This window comes from Anomaloglossus baeobatrachus, chromosome 5 (genome assembly GCF_048569485.1).
Source record: "Anomaloglossus baeobatrachus isolate aAnoBae1 chromosome 5, aAnoBae1.hap1, whole genome shotgun sequence".
Lineage (NCBI taxonomy): Eukaryota > Metazoa > Chordata > Amphibia > Anura > Aromobatidae > Anomaloglossus > Anomaloglossus baeobatrachus.
In genome coordinates, this window is record NC_134357.1 from 498,884,893 (window position 1) to 498,902,850 (window position 17,958).

Genomic DNA, 17,958 nt, shown 5'->3' on the forward strand with positions numbered 1-17,958 from the left:
GCTGCATGGCGGATGGAGCACGTTTGGGAGTGCGCAGCATGGCGGATGGAGCACGCTTCGGAGTGTGCAGCATGGCGGATGGAGCACGTTTCGGAGTGCGCAGCATGGCGGATGGAGCACGTTTCGGAGTGCGCAGCATGGGGGATGGAGCACGATGGGGAGTGCGCAGCATGGCGGATGGAGCACGATGGGGAGTGCGCAGCATGGCGGATGGAGCACGATTGGGAGTGCGCAGCATGGCGGATGGAGCACGATGGGGAGTGCGCAGCATGGCGGATGGAGCACGATGGGGAGTGCGCAGCATGGCGGATGGAGCACGTTTACGAGTGCGCAGGATGGGAGATGGAGCACGATGGGGGGTGCGCAGCATAGGGGATGGAGCACGATGGGGAGTGCGCTGCATGGGGGATGGAGCACGATGGGAAGTGCACACCTCCCCCCAACACACACACGCGCGCACTGCACAACACACCACACACACACACTGGGAACCACAAACAACTGCCCTACACAGACACCCACACACAGACAACGCTGCACACACAAATATACGCACATACCGCACAACACACACATTGCACAAAACATACCTCCCCCCAAAACACACCCCACACACACAAACCGCGCAACACACACACAACGCTACAGAGACACAGCGCTCCACAAACAATGCAACACACAAACAACACCGCTCTCACCCCCCGCCACACCCAGAACATGTACAGCGCCCTACACAAACACTTGGTAACTACACACAACAACATCTATATCTATATCTATATATAATCAAAAATCATACATGAACTACACAATACGTAAATTCTAGAATACCTGATGCGTAGAATCGGGCCACCTTCTAATATTATATATATATATATATTTCATATCTATCTATCTATCTTTCTATCTATCTAATTTTGCACACTCACGCATATGGACACCGAGAGCGTCATAGGCTATGTTAAGAGGGGAAATTTTAACCCCACTCTTTACAGTTATTCGCCAAAAAACCTGCCTCCATTAAAGCGAATGGAGCTCGGAGCCACAGTGCAGCCACAACTTCAGAAGAATGCGCAGCCACGCCCTTATATGGAATGTTGGCGTGTCACAATGCAGCCAGGGAAAGAGACAGACAGGGAAAGAGATTGAGACAGACAAAGAGATAGAGAGAGATATATACAGAGGGGGAGACAGAGAATGGGAGAGAAACAGAGAGACAGTTACTATCCCGGGCAGCGCCGGGCGCTATGTTGTGAGGCGGAATTTAAACCCCGCGCATTCCAATTTACCAATCAATTTTGCCCCTATCTACATAAATGGGGAAAAAGTGAAACGAAAAGTGTTAGGGGCAAATTGACAGCTGCCAGATGTGAACAAGGGGGACTTTAAGTCCCCCTTGTTCACATCTGGCAGCTGTCAATTTGTTTTTTTTTAAATCAGATACTTTATTAAAACAGAATACATACAACAGAATAACAAATAGGCATCCAAATTAAATTTATCACATCTATTACCCCTTTAACTCCCCCTCCCGCCCCCTCCCCCACCCCGGCAGCAACACTTCTCCCCGATACTACATCCCATATAGTACACACTTATAATACCCTCCAACTGCAGTATAGAACCATCCCGTTGTGCAGGAGGAACAACTAGTAACACAAATAAAACACACACATCAGAGGTCTCAGACGGCTATCCCCGTCCCATATCAGTTTACTGGTCCATCACTCATCCTATTCACATTGCAGCCAAGGAGACCATAGCTTCTCAAACATTTTAACATTCCCCCTTCTTTCATACACTCCCTGTTCCAGCTGAAGAATACATTTCACCCTTTTAATCTACTCTCCCCTGGTCGGGGGGAGGTCTTTTTTAATCCAGGACCTGGCGATCAGCTTTCTTGCCGCATACAGCAGCCTAGCAATGACAATTTTCATAGTATTTTCCACCCCAAGCTCCTCAACATATCCCAATAGGCATATCACTGGTTCCCTGGGAAGGACACAGCCATATGTTCTTCCTATCTTGTGGATAACCTTAGTCCAAAAGGAGACCAGTCTCGGACAAGACCACATCATATGAAAAATACCTGCGTCAGATCCCTGACACTTTGGACACTCCAAATTCCTTTTCAACCCCATTTTAAACATCAGTAAGGGAGACCTATATACACCCGGTGAATCACGTATAGGTGGGATAGTCTGGCCGGTTTGCTCATGGTAAGTTTAGAGACATACTCTAAGATACTCTCCCACACCTCCTCCGTTATCGGCCCAACTTCCTCCTCCCATTTAGATTTAGTTTTAATTGGGTAGTCTAAAAGAAAGGTATGTAGTATATCTTTATACGTGCCAGAAATGATCTTTAGTGCTTCCTCCGCCCTTACACACATACTCCAGTACCAGGTCAGTCTGTATGGCCACACTTTGTTTAGCCGCTTGGGCTGCAATCGCATGTTTTAATTGACTGTAGTGGAGCCAGCCGGACGCCGGTAACTGAAACTCACTCTGTAACTGCGGGAACGATTTCACAATTCCCCCGTCCAATATCTGATGCATGTATATTACACCCTTGCGTCTCCACTCCTCAATATTCCCTATTTTCTGAATCTCCGGGAGATTACTGTTATCCCAGATAGGTGTAAACTTAGTTAACCGGGTCACCCCTCTCACCCTTTTCAGCCTATCCCAGGTCTTATTTATAAGTGCCATTGTAGGAGATGTTCTACCCAGGAGCCCCACCGCACCATCCTCTAGTCCCATTACCAATGGACTTCTACCCACTATGTATTCCAGTACTTCTTTAATGCCCCCATCTTTCTCTCGATCAGAGCAGCCCCTGAGGTGTTGACATTGCGCCGCTATATAATACAATTCCGGATTTGGGATTGCTAGACCCCCCTCATCTTTCGGCCTTTGTAAAGTCTCTAATCGCACCCTAGGCTGCTTTTTACCCCACACCAGGTCCCTAAACAGCGAGTTTATCCCTTTAAATCTTTTCCTTGAAATACAAACAGGGGCATTGTGCAGTATGTATAGGAGTTTAGGCATTACTACCATCTTTAGCAAATTAACCCTTCCAACAACTGACAAATGTAGCTTGTTCCAGGCATCCACCTTGGCTCAATTTTTTAAGGAGAGGCCATAAGTTCACCTGTATTTTTCTACTGGCAGAGATATCTGGATACCTAGATATTTAAATTCGTCCACATTCTTCAATTTGTTAGCCCCAGTATCCTCATTTGTCCAGGCTACTTCCCCATCCACTTTAAAGAGGCTCGATTTAGACCAATTAATGGTCAGTCCCAAAACTTCTCCAAATTTATCTATTATCTGCATGGCATGATCCAATGAGGCTGATGGATCCCCCAAGAAAAGTAATAAATCGTCAGCATAAAGAGCTATTTTCTCCTCTAAATACCCATACTTAAATCCATGGATCTCCTTTGTTTTCCTAATGGCCGCCGCCAGAGGCTCTATTGCAATAGCAAATAGGAGCGGCGATAGTGGGCAGCCCTGCCTCGTTCCCCGGTGCAACTCAAACGCTGAGGAGGTCATACCGTTAACTCTAACTTTAGCAGTAGGCCTATTATACAACAGCTGCACCCACTTTACAAACCGTGGGCCAAAACCCATATGCTGCAACACTTTCCACAGATACCCCCACTCAACACTATCGAACGCTTTCTGGGCATCTAGCGAAGCGATCACCCTCCGGCCAGGGTTGTCAGGCGGCAACTGTAGATTAAGGTACAATCTCCTGATATTAGCAGCTGTCGACCTATTGGCCATGAACCCTGATTGGTCCATATGGATTAGGTTAGATATAACTCCAGTCAGCCGGTTTGACAACACCTTAGCCAGAAGCTTCACGTCCGCTGTTAATAACGAGATGGGTCTATATGAGTCTGGAAGCCTTGGATTTTTATCCTCCTGAGGAATTACTACTATTATTGCTTCTCTCATAGATCCAGGCAATACACCTTCCCCCTCCGCCACCTCAAAGACTTTCAATAGTTTGGGTAATAGGATTTCTTCTAACTGTTTATAAATTTCAACTGGTAGCCCGTCTGCTCCCGGTGCCTTGTCATTGCTCATGCCATGCAGAGCGCCCTCCAGTTCATCAATAGTAATAGGTGACTCCAGTTTATCTCTATCCGCCACAGACAACACCGGAAGCTCACCTCGCTCAAGAAATGAGTCCACCTCTTCCACCCTCATCTCTCCGCTAGAAGAATATAGCGTGCGATAGAAATCTTTAAAGACCCCAAGGATCTCCTCAACCTCAGTGACCTGTGTCCCCTCCACCGTGTCCATACCATGCACAAATTAACTACTCCTTTGAGCTGCAGCTATGACCGATAGATGACCAACTTTTTCCCCCTCCTCATAAAAATGCAATTTTTGGAATGCCTGCTTCCTTACCGCCTTCTCCAAAAGCATCTTATTAACCTGTTCATGCGCCTGCCTAAGATTTTGCTTCACGTCCGTAGTAGTACTCCGGATTGCTTCCAGCTCTGCCTTATCTAAGGCATCCAGGCTATCTTTCTCATCCTGCCTCGTCTGTGTTTTACGTTTACAGATATCCCTGAACAGGAGCCCCCTGAAGTATGACTTCATCGCATCCCATACCACCAGCGGACCAGTGCTACCCTCGTTGTGGATAAAGAAATCCCCAAGATCCAGTTCTATATTCCCCATATTAATATGACGGATCCATGCTGGATGAAGCTTCCACTCTCCCCTCCTTCCCCCTGTCAGGGTCCCCCGTCGTATGGACACTAGAATTGGGCTATGATCTGAAATCACTCTTGTCAGATATTGCATGTCGCTTATCATTGCATCCATCAGATCACTAGCTAGAGCCATGTCAATGCGGGACAGAGTGTTATGCGAAGCTGAATAACAAGAGAAGCAGGATACCCTCCCATTCCTCACTCGCCAGGCATCCACCATTCCAAGTTCCCCAATAAGAGTGCCAAACGAAGTCATACAACTATCCTGGAGGTCTACTACTCCTATCCCAGTACAGATCTATCACATTATTGAAGTCCCCCACCAGTAAAAAAGGGATTACTCCCCCCTTCTCAGAGAACTCCCTTATCTCCCTTAGTTTGGTGCACTTATATGGAGGTGGTATATATATTGCAGCTATACACATGAGTCTGCCAAATATTTTACACTTGACGGCCACACACTGTCCCTCTTTATCCACATACACTTCTATCTCTTCACATTGCACAGAGTTATGGATCAGCAGTGATACACCCCTTGCATAGTTGGAAAAGGTGGAGTGATAGGCCTTCTGCACCCATCTCCTATTTAAAACATGCGTTGTCTCCTTTGTTCGATGCGTTTCTAGTAGACATATTACTGACGGGTTCTGGTCTTGAACATATTTAATTATTGCCGCTCTCCTAGACCTATCTGATAACCCTCTAATATTCCAACTCAACACCTTAATTCTATCCCCCATTATCCCACCCAGTAAAACCATCAAACCTTGTAGTATCTCCCCATGCTGCCTCCACCCTACCCCTTTCCCCCCTCCCCCCCTGCTCCCCTCCCCTCCTGCTCCCCACCACTTCCTGTTTTCGAGTACTCCCGTGAAGCATCGGGTTTTCCAAACCTGGTCCATAATCCCTACTAAATTCCCCCCTACCTCCCTCACCTTCCCCTCTTAGACGCATTTTAAAACTCGTCCCTTTTCCAACAATTCTCCACTCCCACCCTGTCTATGTATAATCATATTCCACTCAACCAATATAACAGTAAAATGGCGAACAGTAATTAAACTGGAATCTCAAATTGTAAATACCACCACCGCGCCTAATTAGGCAGTCCCCATGTCCTGCGAAGCTCACATCAAACCCTTCGCATTCCCCCGGCATACTACCTCAATCCCAAAGGGAAGGAGGAAAAAAAAAAAAAAAAGGGGAGAAAAAAAAAGAAAAAACAAGAAGGGTCCCCTGTAAGCTCCTAAGGATGTCGTAGAGCCTCAGCCGGCCTTCTCCAACACACTGCAGATTCAGACAGTCAGCTCATTCCTTCAAACGGATCCGCTTTTCGTTTGCGTCCAACCACTGCATGGCTTCCGCCGGAGTTGTAAAAAAGTGCACCCGCTCCAACGCCATCACTCTTAGCTTTGCCGGGAACATCATAGAGTATTGCACCCCCATCTCTCGCAGGCGCCTCTTTACTCCTGTAAAAGTCATACGGAACTTTTGAACAGAAATTGAGTAGTCCGGGTATATGGAAATTCTCTGGCTGTCAATCATAAGATCCTCCATGTCTCTTGCCTTTCGCAGTATAGTGTCCCTGTCTCTGTAGTTGAGGAGCTTGGCTAGCATAGTGCGAGGGCCCCTGCCTGCTGGTTGTGGCTGCATCGGGACCCTGTGTGCACGTTCCACGGCATAGAGCTTGGATAAGACATTAGCACCCATTTTCCCCCTGAGCCAGTCTTCTACATATTCAGTGGGGTTTCTTCCTTCTGCTTTCTCAGGGATGCCGACAATTCGGATGTAATTTCTTCTAGAGCGGTTCTCTAAATCATCATTTTTTGCCATGATTTCAGCTATCTGCTGTGCAAATGTTTTTTCAGACTTTTGTAGTTTTGTAATATGATCCTCTGTTATCCCCACTCTCTCCTCCACAGCCGCTGTTCTCAGATCTGCTTTCTTGAGGTCTTTCTTAATGCCAGCAACCTCTGCCTGTAATCCCTTAACTTGCTTTGTCAGGGTAGTCAGAGCCTCTTTACAAAAAGACACCACTGCAAAAACGTCCTTTAAAGTGGGGTTTTCTGGAGCCTCCTCTGCACTATGTGTTTTCTCCACTTCTCCTGTATTACCTTGCTGCTTTTCACCATCCCCCATCTCATCAGAGCTGGCATTATCTTCTCCCTCCTCTCCTATCTCACCTCTGTTATCTATATGCTGATGTGATTTCTCTGAAGTCCAGGCAAACTTCTCCAGCCTTGCAGCAATCTGCATCCTCTCCTGACAGGCTGCATTAACTTTCTCAGCTTCCTGCCTTATCATGGCACCATCTTGAGAGCTGGGGACTTTCCCGCCTCCATTATCTTTTTGCCTGCAATGGACCATGGCACCTCTCTGCATCCACCAGACTCACCCCAGATAAGTCCTCACCACCTTATCTTCCTGACAGCCGGCTGAGGCAGTGATAACAGCAGTATTCAGGGATTTATCAAGGGAGTTTGCAGGAGAGCTCCACAAACACGTCTCTTCACATTGCCGTCCAGGCCACGCCCGGCAGCTGTCAATTTGAATGAGAGCGATGGCGCCAAAGAGTATATACCGTACAGTTGCTAAGGTGGGGCCCTGGCATGGGATACTCACCACACTCGGGGATATGAACACACACAAAATGCGCCACACACTACCACGTGCTTGAACACATATACCACCCTCAGCACACATCTCACCACACATACACCAACCTCACCACATAATCACCCTAAACACACACAAGTCTGGTATTATCCTTCAAAAATAAAAATCTGATTAATAAGCAGCCAAACTACAAGAACAACAAATGTACCACATAGGAAATACGGCAGCTGTCAGTCACATGACCTGTCTATTATGTGTATGTGTGAGCTAATATATACTGTCAGGGGGAGGGCTTTCTGTTGCCTGGAGATTTATCAGGCTGCCAATAGCAACCAATCACAGCTTAGCTTCTATTTTGCTACAGTTAATTAATCTGAGCTCTGATTGGTTAATATAGGCAACAATTTAATAATTACATTTATATCTATTTGCCTTGTGTTTTTTGTGTGAAGAATACATTTTTGGTAATACATTCTACTTTGTTAACAGCTGTTATTAATCCGGGCGAGGCCGGGTAGTACAATATTATAATATATTATAATATAAGAATGAAGCGAGCGCTTCATACTTACCAAGGCTCTGTCGCAGCTGTACACTGCTCCTGCGCCCTCAGTTCATCATATATATGCACCGCTTTGCCGGCCCACCTGCCGGCCTGGCCTTTGTGATTGGGGGCACATCTGACTAAAACTAGTCTGTGTAACAGTGTGCCTGCCTGCAACTAATCGCAGGCACTGTGAAGAATGAAGCAGGCCGCACAGGCTAAGCAAAGGACACATCGCGGCCAGCTCATGAAGCAGGCCGCCCTGGCTGAGCAGAGGAAGACACAATGCAGGCGAAGAGATCTGCTCATCCCTCTCCCTACTCTTTCATCAGGGGTACCCCAGACCCCCGCTTCTATTATAAACAACTCCATGCCCACATGGACTTAAAAAAAGAATGCTTATTCTAAAATCGGGCTGCATTTTGAATACAACCCCCATCACGTGACAAATTACGTCACACCTGGAAGGAGCCCATACATTCTAGCATCTACCTTTACTTTTAGTGCACGATCTAGACGCACACAGCTCTGGAAGTGAATGTGCGACCCGGAAGCAGCTTGCCGCCATGACATGGAGCTTCAGTGAGTATACCGCACACGCTCCTATCCCCTTATCCCTTCCACCAACATTTTTAATCGCCGGATTCTGGTTCCCATAGACTTAAATGGGTACCGGAAACTGATTTTTATAACAAATGAGCTAGGTTTTTTGCGAGTCTGCCCAGCTCTAACAGTGACTAATTATTGCCTCGATGTTCACACACACACACACATCATACCTGAAGTAAGCAGAAGTCGTTTGAGTGATTTGCAATCCTCTCCACCTTGGCTTTAATCTTCCGAAGTTCATTGCATTTCTGCTCCAGGTGGGTCTTGATACCGTCGGCCTGGTTGATGGCCGCCCGCTCTCGATGCTCCAGGAACTCTAGCACTTTGGAATGAGCCTTCTTCACGGCATCATGAAGTTCTTCGAATTGCAGATCTGTTGCTCGTTTGGCCTCCGCGACGGAGTTCTGCAAATACACAAAAAGAGAAAGGTTCTACCAAAATTCAACTTGGGACACCAAGTTATCACCTGGACCTACAGTGAACTCAAGATAAAGTCATTGGGGCTTGACAGACTTTCCAATTTCAGCCAGGTGGCATCCAGAACATTTGTTTCCGGAAGGTTTCCGCAGGACCACGATTTGGTGACTCTTTTGGAAACCTCCACTTCTATTCTGGCATGACAGTGAGTGGTGCTTTAAATGTAAGCCCCCAGTCTTATACTCACCATCTGGCATTTTCACCTTTTACCTTCAGCGCCATCTTGTGACCATAATTTCTGACTAGCCGGAAATCATAAGTTATGTCACAAGACCTCAATGCAAGTCTATGAGAGCCAGAACAAGGCTCTCAGACTTGTATTCAGTTGTGGCCTTGAACGCGCTCCATGAAACACTGGAGCTGCCGGTAGGTCACAAATCCCTTAAGACTGACCAAAGTGGAGGCAAAAGAAGATGAAAACCCCAGAAGGTGAGCGAGTATCAGACAGGGGTCAGGGAGGCTTAGATTTAAAGCATACACACATATACACAGGAGGTTTTTAAACTCAGAGGGAGGCTTCAGTTCAGAGTAGGTACCCAGTATACGAGGTATGCCTTGACGTGGCTACTGGGCAGATATAGAAATGGCAGGTTTTTTTTTTTCATGCTCCATATCTCAATTTTTCTTAGATTTCATGTTGCAGTAATGCAGGTCTATACTCTTCCATTCATGGTTTTCATGCATTAGCATTTCAGAGTGCAAATGTGTCTTATGTCATTCATATGAAGATCAATACAGCAAGGAGGGGTATAAATTCCCCAAAGCGACTTCAATATTGAAAGAAATGCCCACCAGGGCGTGAATGAGGTGTGCTTTATACAAAAGAATAGCCTTTGAGAAGGTGACTCACCAGAAATGACTAACAGACGTTATTTGAGACTACAGTAGCCAAGGCAAATTATCTGGAAAGAATTGGATTGCTTTCACTAGCGTATCTCTACCAGAGAAAGAATTGTTCTTCAGCGTACAGGTAATCCTGACATTTGCACTAGTGTGAACATGGGCAACACACAGAAGTTGACGGAAGAAGAGACCATTACCGTGACTAAATGATTTATGGAACTAGAGGAACCTAAAGGAGGATCTTCACCACAGCTTGGAGGCAAGGTTTCCCAACATTTATCTAAAGGAGAAACTCTCCCTTCGCGGTTTGAAAATAAAGCGCCCATCTCCTTTTCCGGAGAAACAATGGAGCACCATTGTGAAGAACGTCGCCTCAGGACTGATTCATTGTTTATATGTAAAACGTACCAATATGGCTGATCAGGCAGCAAGTAAAATGATAAGTTTAATGAAACAGTTACTACTATGTGAACACCAACATGACTAATAAATACAAACCACTTCCCCTCCCTGAATCTAATGGAATTGGTTATTTTCTGTCAGACACAAATTTTCTCTAATTTTGCCGACTTTCATGGTGTCGTCAGGTCCTGTTCAGATTGTGGATACGCACACTCTGCCTGAGAGATTCTCTGGTGTCAAGGAGCAACGCAGGCAGACTCAGGCATCGACCTGATGTGTGCTGATTCATAGGCAGGCTAGTAAGAGTTAAATATCTGCTGGTCTGCTTCTTTGATCACTTGTTGTGAGGGAGCCTATCACTGCCATCCACAGAGCTCTAGTACTCTTTTTTTCCCCTGATAGCATTTTGGAAGTTGGTATTTCTTATACTTTTTATCCGTTTTTAATTCATTTTAAAAGGAATTTCGTAGTCTATTATGTCTTAAGGACGGCAGTAATGACCATATGTCTTCAAGTCTATTCTGTCATTTCAAGTTATTACAAGCTTTTGTATAAAGCGCACCTCATTCACGCCAAGGTGGGCATTTCTTTTAATATAGCCGCCCCTTGTGTATTTAAACCCCTTCTTGTTGTATTGATGTTCATATGTAGTTTAGTTTTAAGAAAGTGTTTGATACGAACCTGAGACTCTTAAATAAAAGCTGCTTGAAGCATTATCACATGTGGAACTACTACTCCTTCACAGCAGCTCGGCCTACCAGAACGTCTGTCTCCTAGTCCTCTTAATCTACGTGAAGATCTTTAATCTGCAGACGTGACAGCGGCTGAATAATCTATCGGCATTTATTAGAACCATCAAGACATGCAGAGCTGCCTGCGCTGGGTCTACAGGGGTGCTGCAAGGGGAGTATTCCTCCAGTAGGTATTTGTCAAACAATCCATGTTCCCCACCCAAAAATTGTTTCTACTCTGATCCAACCCTTTTAAACTAGTCGCTTTCCCTAGTAGAAGGTCTACGTATCACGTCTATTGTAATCCTGGACTAAAACTCTCTCCCAGCTCACCCACTCTGATCATTTTGGTATGGCTCCCTCACAGTTTGTCCATCAGCCATGGTCATTTTGGTCTGGCTCCCTCACAGTTTGTCCATCAGCCATGGCCATTTTGGTCTGGCTCCCTCACAGTTTGTCCATCAGCCATGGCCATTTTGGTCTGGCTCCCTCACAGTTTGTCCGTCAGGCATGGTCAGGACATCTTCACAGACGATTGTTCACGCTACCTGTATAGACGTTGTGTTCGCCTCCAGTTTGATGATTGAGTGCTCCGCACATTTCAGCTTCGTGTCATATTCTGTGACTATGTCTTGAACTTCTGCCTGAAGAAATGAAAGAGGATACTGGTTATTCACTGGTGCATGCAAGCTTTTCCACTGAGTTATTTCCAACAAATCAGTCTAAGAAAATAGTGAACAATGAAGACACTACCCTATGTCATACATTCTGCCCCATCACCTCCAATACATGAGAATAAGGGTATGTGCGCACATTGCGTTCTGTGCAGAAAATAAAGCACCCTCTAAAACTGTAAACATTGCATTTGTCAAAAAAAATGAATCCAAAACGCATGCATTTTGGATGCATTTTTTGCAGTGTGGTCCCACGGCAATTGAGTTCCGCTACATGCCCGCTGACAGCAGACACAGACAGTCGCGCCATGAGAATGAACTTCACCCGACTTAATTGTCATACTGCGGCTCTGTGTGTCGCGTCCTGATTAGCGGTCACCCGTGAAGGACTCACCGGTGACCGCAAATTCCCTGAGTGACTAAAGTCAGCAGCGCTGATCACTTTAGTCACTCAGGTGACTTGCTGTTGTGGCGCCCTGGACAAGCCAGGACGTCACAGGTACTACACCAACACACCCCACACCCCGGTCAGGCACACCTAAGTCAAGCAAAAATCCTTGTTGCCTCCCTCCAGGGGCTGATGTTCACACCAGGGGGTGGGCCAGGCGGTTGGTCCCGCCGACCGAGGAGTTCACAGTCCTGGAGGCGGGAAAAGCAGAGCAGATTAGTTTGGAAGTGGAGAAGTGAGGTGGAAAAAGAGCAGTCTGAAGTTGGTCCGGGTGTGTGGCCCGGACGGAACAGCAAGGTTGGCAGACGGTGGTGACCGTCTGCAGGAGAGGCCTATTGGAGCTAGCCGTAAGGATCGTGGACGGGCGGTGGCCCGGCGGTACCGGACCGGTACGCAAAGAGAAGCCAGCACCAACCGGCAGGGCTTACGGACCCCGACAAGGCTAGGAGTCGCCGCTGAAATTGTCAAATCCATTAGCGAAGGGAACCTCCGGGGTTTCCCAGCAGCCAAGTCCCGATAGAAGGCAACAGTCCAACCGTTAGAGGGAAACACAGTCACCGCCAAGGCTGGGGAGCGGGTTACCGGTGGGAACCCATTGGAACCGTCTACACTACACAGGTGCAGGGAAAGGCAGTCACCATCAACCTGCCGGGAGGAGAAACACCGCAGCCGTCTGTGGGACCCGTCCATCCAGCCGTTTGTTTTACCAGAGACTTTGTGTTCATGATTGGCTGAGTGAGTACCACCGTGCCGTGCGGCACAGCGCTGCCCCCGCAACCCTGCACCTCACCAGGCCCCGTAACCCGCCTGCCATCCATCCCTACCTCCCTCACCGGGCCCCGGGACAATCAACCCCTCTATCCACGGAGGGGAGAATCAACATCCAAGCTGCTTCCCGTCATCGCTCCCGGGATCCCCATCCAGAGCAGCGGTAGTGTCACCAATTTCACCACAACCGTGGGTGGCGTCACGGACAATATCCCTAAACCCAAACCACACCCTTTCACTCACGGGCGAGGAACGCCGCTCGAGTCCCCGGGATCCGGCCCACCGCTCGAGCCACCACCGAGCAGCAGCAGCAGCCGGACCCGAGCAGTGGGAGAGCGCAGCGTCCCCTCCTCCGCCCGCGACAACTTGGCGTCACAAACAGGATCTTACCGCTCTGCCATCTGGTAGAGGTGCGCCTTGTGACCGCCGGAGGTGCCCGGCCGAAAAATTTGAGAAGCCGCCATCTTGGGCACGAAAAGTCCCCGCTCGAGCGTCTCCTCGAGCAGTGGAGGCGCAAAAATCAAAACCCCGCCCCTGTAGAGGAGGAGCCGGAAAGAGACTAAGGGGGACTGATGGCGTCTGGCCGCATGTAGCCCGTGGCTATAAAAGCAGGGACGCCAGGACCCTGCGGCCATCTTGTTGCTGGTTCCTGGAAGAGGCCGCCGGAGCCATGTATATGCCGTCCCACAGCACCGTAGCCCCCGCGCCTGGAACCGCGGCGTGGGTGGAGGTCCGGACCGCTCAGCTTCAACAACGGCTGCAGGTCAAAATGCAACTCCTCTTGGAGGAGTGGGAGGCCGACATGGCGGAGGTTGTGGCGACCGTACAAAGACGTGAGGAGGAGGGAGTTTCGGAAGGGAGGGTGAATGACCCACGCCCCTGTACCCCTAGTGGGTCGGTCATTGCGGCCGAGGGACCCGGTCCATACCCGCTCGCCCTGCTACCTCCCCTGCTACCCGTGTTGGCTGCCGCGACCCCACCACTAGGCCCGCTACCACCGCCACCGGTACCCCGCACGTCCGCCCAGGCGGATCGGCCTGCAGCCGGAGCCCATGACTGAGCGGAACTACTTCTGTGGAAGGTGCCGAAGCCTGAACCGGAGGCATCTGCGGAGACTTCTTCAGAGCCGGAGCAGACAGGCCACTCCGTGCAGGAGGCCCAGCGGAAGAGGACCCCTGCGCCCATCCCCCACACCTCGGCTGAGGTTGCGCCGGGTTGCCGCTGCAGGGCAGCACCCCAGGCCAAGTCACCGCGGGACCTTCCATCCAGATTGCCAGTGGTGGGCAATGTCCAGAAGGTCTCGCGGGGCCCGACCCGTGCGCCGGAGCTCGCAGCAGCCCCGTATTGGGACAGGGAGCAGACGCCGCTGGGCCCGGAGATCATCGAGAGGGAGAGAAAGAAGGCGGAGTTGGTGGCCCGCACAATCCGGGAAAAGGAAAGCCTCTGCCAAGCGACCTTCCGTGTCCGGGGCCCACTCTACGAAGGGCAGGTGAGGCGGTTTGATGTCCGCCGGGGCTATGGCTTTATCGACGAGCCGGGCCTGGAGGCCGAAGTCTTTGTAGCCCAGTGGGATGTCAAAGCCCACCTGCCGGAGGAACACCCGGGCCGCAACCTAATGCCAGGAGACCTAGTGCAGTACACCCGGCACTGCGGGGAGAGGGGGTGGTTCGCGTTGGATGCAAAGCTGAGGGGCAGCCAAGAGGCCCGAGTGTCTACCGCGCCCCCTCCCCCGGCCGACACCGAAGAGTCCGAGTAATGGCAGCGGAGTCCCGTTGCAAGTTGTCCCCGTTGGGACCACCAAAGTACCGTTTTGAACGTTTTAGTGAATGATAAGAAAGAATAAACTGAAGAGGTTACCTGATTGACCAACCCTGATTAGAACCGGTCGTTGCCGGCAACTGTTGTCCCCGTGGGGACTGTTTACAACCCAATGCGTAGAAACTGCTACGGACAAGCCCGAGAACTGGCAGGGCAACCACGAACTTGTGGTGTGTAAATAGATATGTTTTTATGGCTTTACCGTTACCGCCTCCGGAGAGGCTGATTTGGAGGATGGGCCTGGAGGAAAGAGATGGCCCAGGCCCGCCACTACCGCAACCGGTGGCGATCCTCCGGGGGGTTTCAGGGGTTCCCCATGGACATGGGTCCCCTGAAAAGGACAGAACCCGCTCGGGTAACTTGTGCTGGACTGGGGTCAAGGGGTGCTGCCCATTTGCTTAGGGGCAGCATCAGGGCCAGGTTTCTTGGGTGGGAGAGAGCGGAAGCCGTTACCGTTAGCAACGTTTAAGAAATGTGCCTCCCGATGTGGGAAGAGTTAATATACTTGTATTATATGTTACCGTTTTATCTCTTCAGTTGTGAAAATAAAACCGGTGATGGACGGGCAGCCCGCGGACGGTCTGCATTTTACTAAGGGGGAATGTGGCGCCCTGGACAAGCCAGGACGTCACAGGTACTACACCAACAAACCCCGGTCAGGCACACCTAAGTCAAACAAAAATCCTTGTTGCCTCCCTCCAGGGGCTGATGTTCACACCAGGGGGTGGGCCAGGCGGTTGGTCCCGCCCACCGAGGAGTTCACAGTCCTGGAGGCGGGAAAAGCAGAGCAGATTAGTTTGGAAGTGGAGAAGTGAGGTGGAAAAAGAGCAGTCTGAAGTTGGTCCGGGTGTGTGGCCCGGACGGAACAGCAAGGTTGGCAGACGGTGGTGACCGTCTGCAGGAGAGGCCTATTGGAGCTAGCCGTAAGGACCATGGACGGGCGGTGGCCCGGCGGTACCGGACCGGTACGCAAAGAGAAGTCAGCACCAACCGGCAGGGCTTACGGACGCCGACAAGGCTAGGAGTCGCCGCTGAAATTGTCAAATCCGTTAGCGAAGGGAACCGCCGGGGTTTCCCAGCAGCCAAGTCCCGATAGAAGGCAACAGTCCAACCGTTAGAGGGAAACACAGTCACCGCCAAGGCTACAGTTCCCAGGGCCACAGCCTGCGGGCAAAAGGGGCTCCTTCAGCACATATCCAAGCTGGGAACCCATTCGAACCGTCTACACTACACAGGTGCAGGGAAAGGCAGTCACCATCAACCTGCCGGGAGATGAAACACCGCAGCCATCTGTGGGACCCGTACATTCAGCAGTTTGTTTTACTGGAGACTTTGTGTTCATGATTGGCTGAGTACCACCGTGCCGTGCGGCACAGCGCTGCCCCCGTGACCCTGCACCTCACCAGGCCCCGTAACGCGCCTGCCATCCATCCCTACCTCCCTCACCGGGCCCATCAACCCCCCTACCCACGGAGGGGAGAACCAACATCCAAGCTGCTCCCAGTCATCGCTCCCGGGATCCCCGTCCAGAGCAGCGGTGGTGTCACCAATTTCACCACAACCGTGGGTGGCGTCACGGACAATATCCCTAAACCCAAACCACCCCCTTTCACTCACGGGCGAGAAACGCCGCTCGAGTCCCCGGGATCCAGCCCACCGCTTGAGCCACCACCGAGCAGCAGCAGCAGCCGGACCCGAGCAGTGGGAGAGCGCAGCGTCCCCTCTTCCGCCCGCGACACTCACAGTTGGAGGATCCAGCGGTAGCCGCGGGTAACCCGAGTGACGTTATTGCTGATCGTGTGGCTCACTTCAGTTGCTGCGTGGAGCTGACAGAGCGGTCTGGTCTGTGACCGCTCCTGTCAGCTTCATGTAGCAGAGCTGAGAGCGTCGTGGGGATTACGCCGGACCTGGATGGGTGTTTGTGGATTAATAAAGTGGTGAAAGAGGGTGGGGTTTTTTTGTCTTTTATTCCAAATAAAAGGATTTTTTCAGTTGTGTTTTCTTTAACTTACAGGTTAATCATGGAAGGTACCTCGGGGAGATGCCTGCCATGATTAACCTAGGACTTCGTGGCAGCTATGGGCTGCCATTAACTCTTATTACCCCGATTGCCACCGCACCAGGGCAATTCGGGATGAACCGGGTAGAGTCTCGGGACTGTCGCATCTAATGGATGCAGCAATTCCGGGCGGCTGCTAGCTGATATTGTTAGGCTGGGGGACTCCCCATAACGTAGGGCTCCCCATCCTGAGAATACCAGCCTTCAGCTGTGTGGCTTCACCCTGGCTGATACCAAATTTGGGGGGGGGGGAACCATTTTTTTTTTTTAATTTTTATTTTACTGCACGATATAGACCCGCCCACCGGCGGCTGTGATTTGTTGTAGTGAGACAGCTGTCACTCAGCGTGGGTGCGTGTCTGACTGCAACCAATCATAGGCGCCGGTGAGTGGGGAAAGCAGGGAATACGAGATGGAATAATGAGCGGCCGGCATTTTCAAAAGAGGAAAAGCCGCCGGAGCTTTGTGACAGCCGTGCAGCGCCGCGCTAGTGATCGGGTGAAAATCGGTGAGAGAGAGGGACGGACATTGAAAAGACCTGCGTTTTGCTTGTCAAAAAAGCATGCGGAACGCAACAAAGATGCAGTCCTATTGCATTTTGGTTGCGTTTTGATCCACATCATTGATTTCAATGGGTGGAGAACACAGCTACAACGCACAAAAGAAGTGACATGCTGCTTTTTTTTCCACAGCGATTTTTGGCATCCAAAACGCTGTGTTTAAAAACGCAGTGTGCGCATTGAATTTTTGGACTTCTCATAGACTTTGCTGGGGAAGCAGAACGCATGCAATTTGGCACTGAAACGCTGCAGTTCAAAACGCAACGTGCGCACATAGCCTAACTCAACTTCACTCCAAACCAGTTCTCTTATCAGCTTATGTTCTTGATTGGTGCAATTGTATTATTGGTGTCTTTAAAAGATCTTTCTTCAGGAGTGCACCACTCCCCTTCCTGCCGCTTACTTGGGGGGGGGGGGGGGGGGGGCATAAAGTTGTAGCAAAATATACATCGTAAATAAACATGCATAGTATACACACACATGCGCTCTTTTATACAGAGGACACATATTTCTTTACACTCACATGGTAGCATAAAGCCCACTATAACCAATTAACTTACCATTAATAAAGAATAAATACTCAGACACATGACATTTGGATAAAAATGGCCGTGGTGTTTTATTATTGGTAACTTGATAAATTAAATTCACCATATTATTGAAATTCAATAACCATA

General features: G+C 49.7%; 1 protein-coding gene across 1 annotated transcript in view; it reads right to left on the bottom strand.

Moving 5' to 3' along the window:
- TRIM16 (tripartite motif containing 16) overlaps positions 1 to 17,958 on the bottom strand; it is a 46,987-nt gene that overhangs the window by 15,690 nt on the left and 13,339 nt on the right. The window contains 2 exon segments of the mRNA XM_075350779.1: positions 8,672 to 8,905; positions 11,503 to 11,598. Of these exon segments, the coding sequence (XP_075206894.1) occupies positions 8,672 to 8,905; positions 11,503 to 11,598 (330 nt within the window).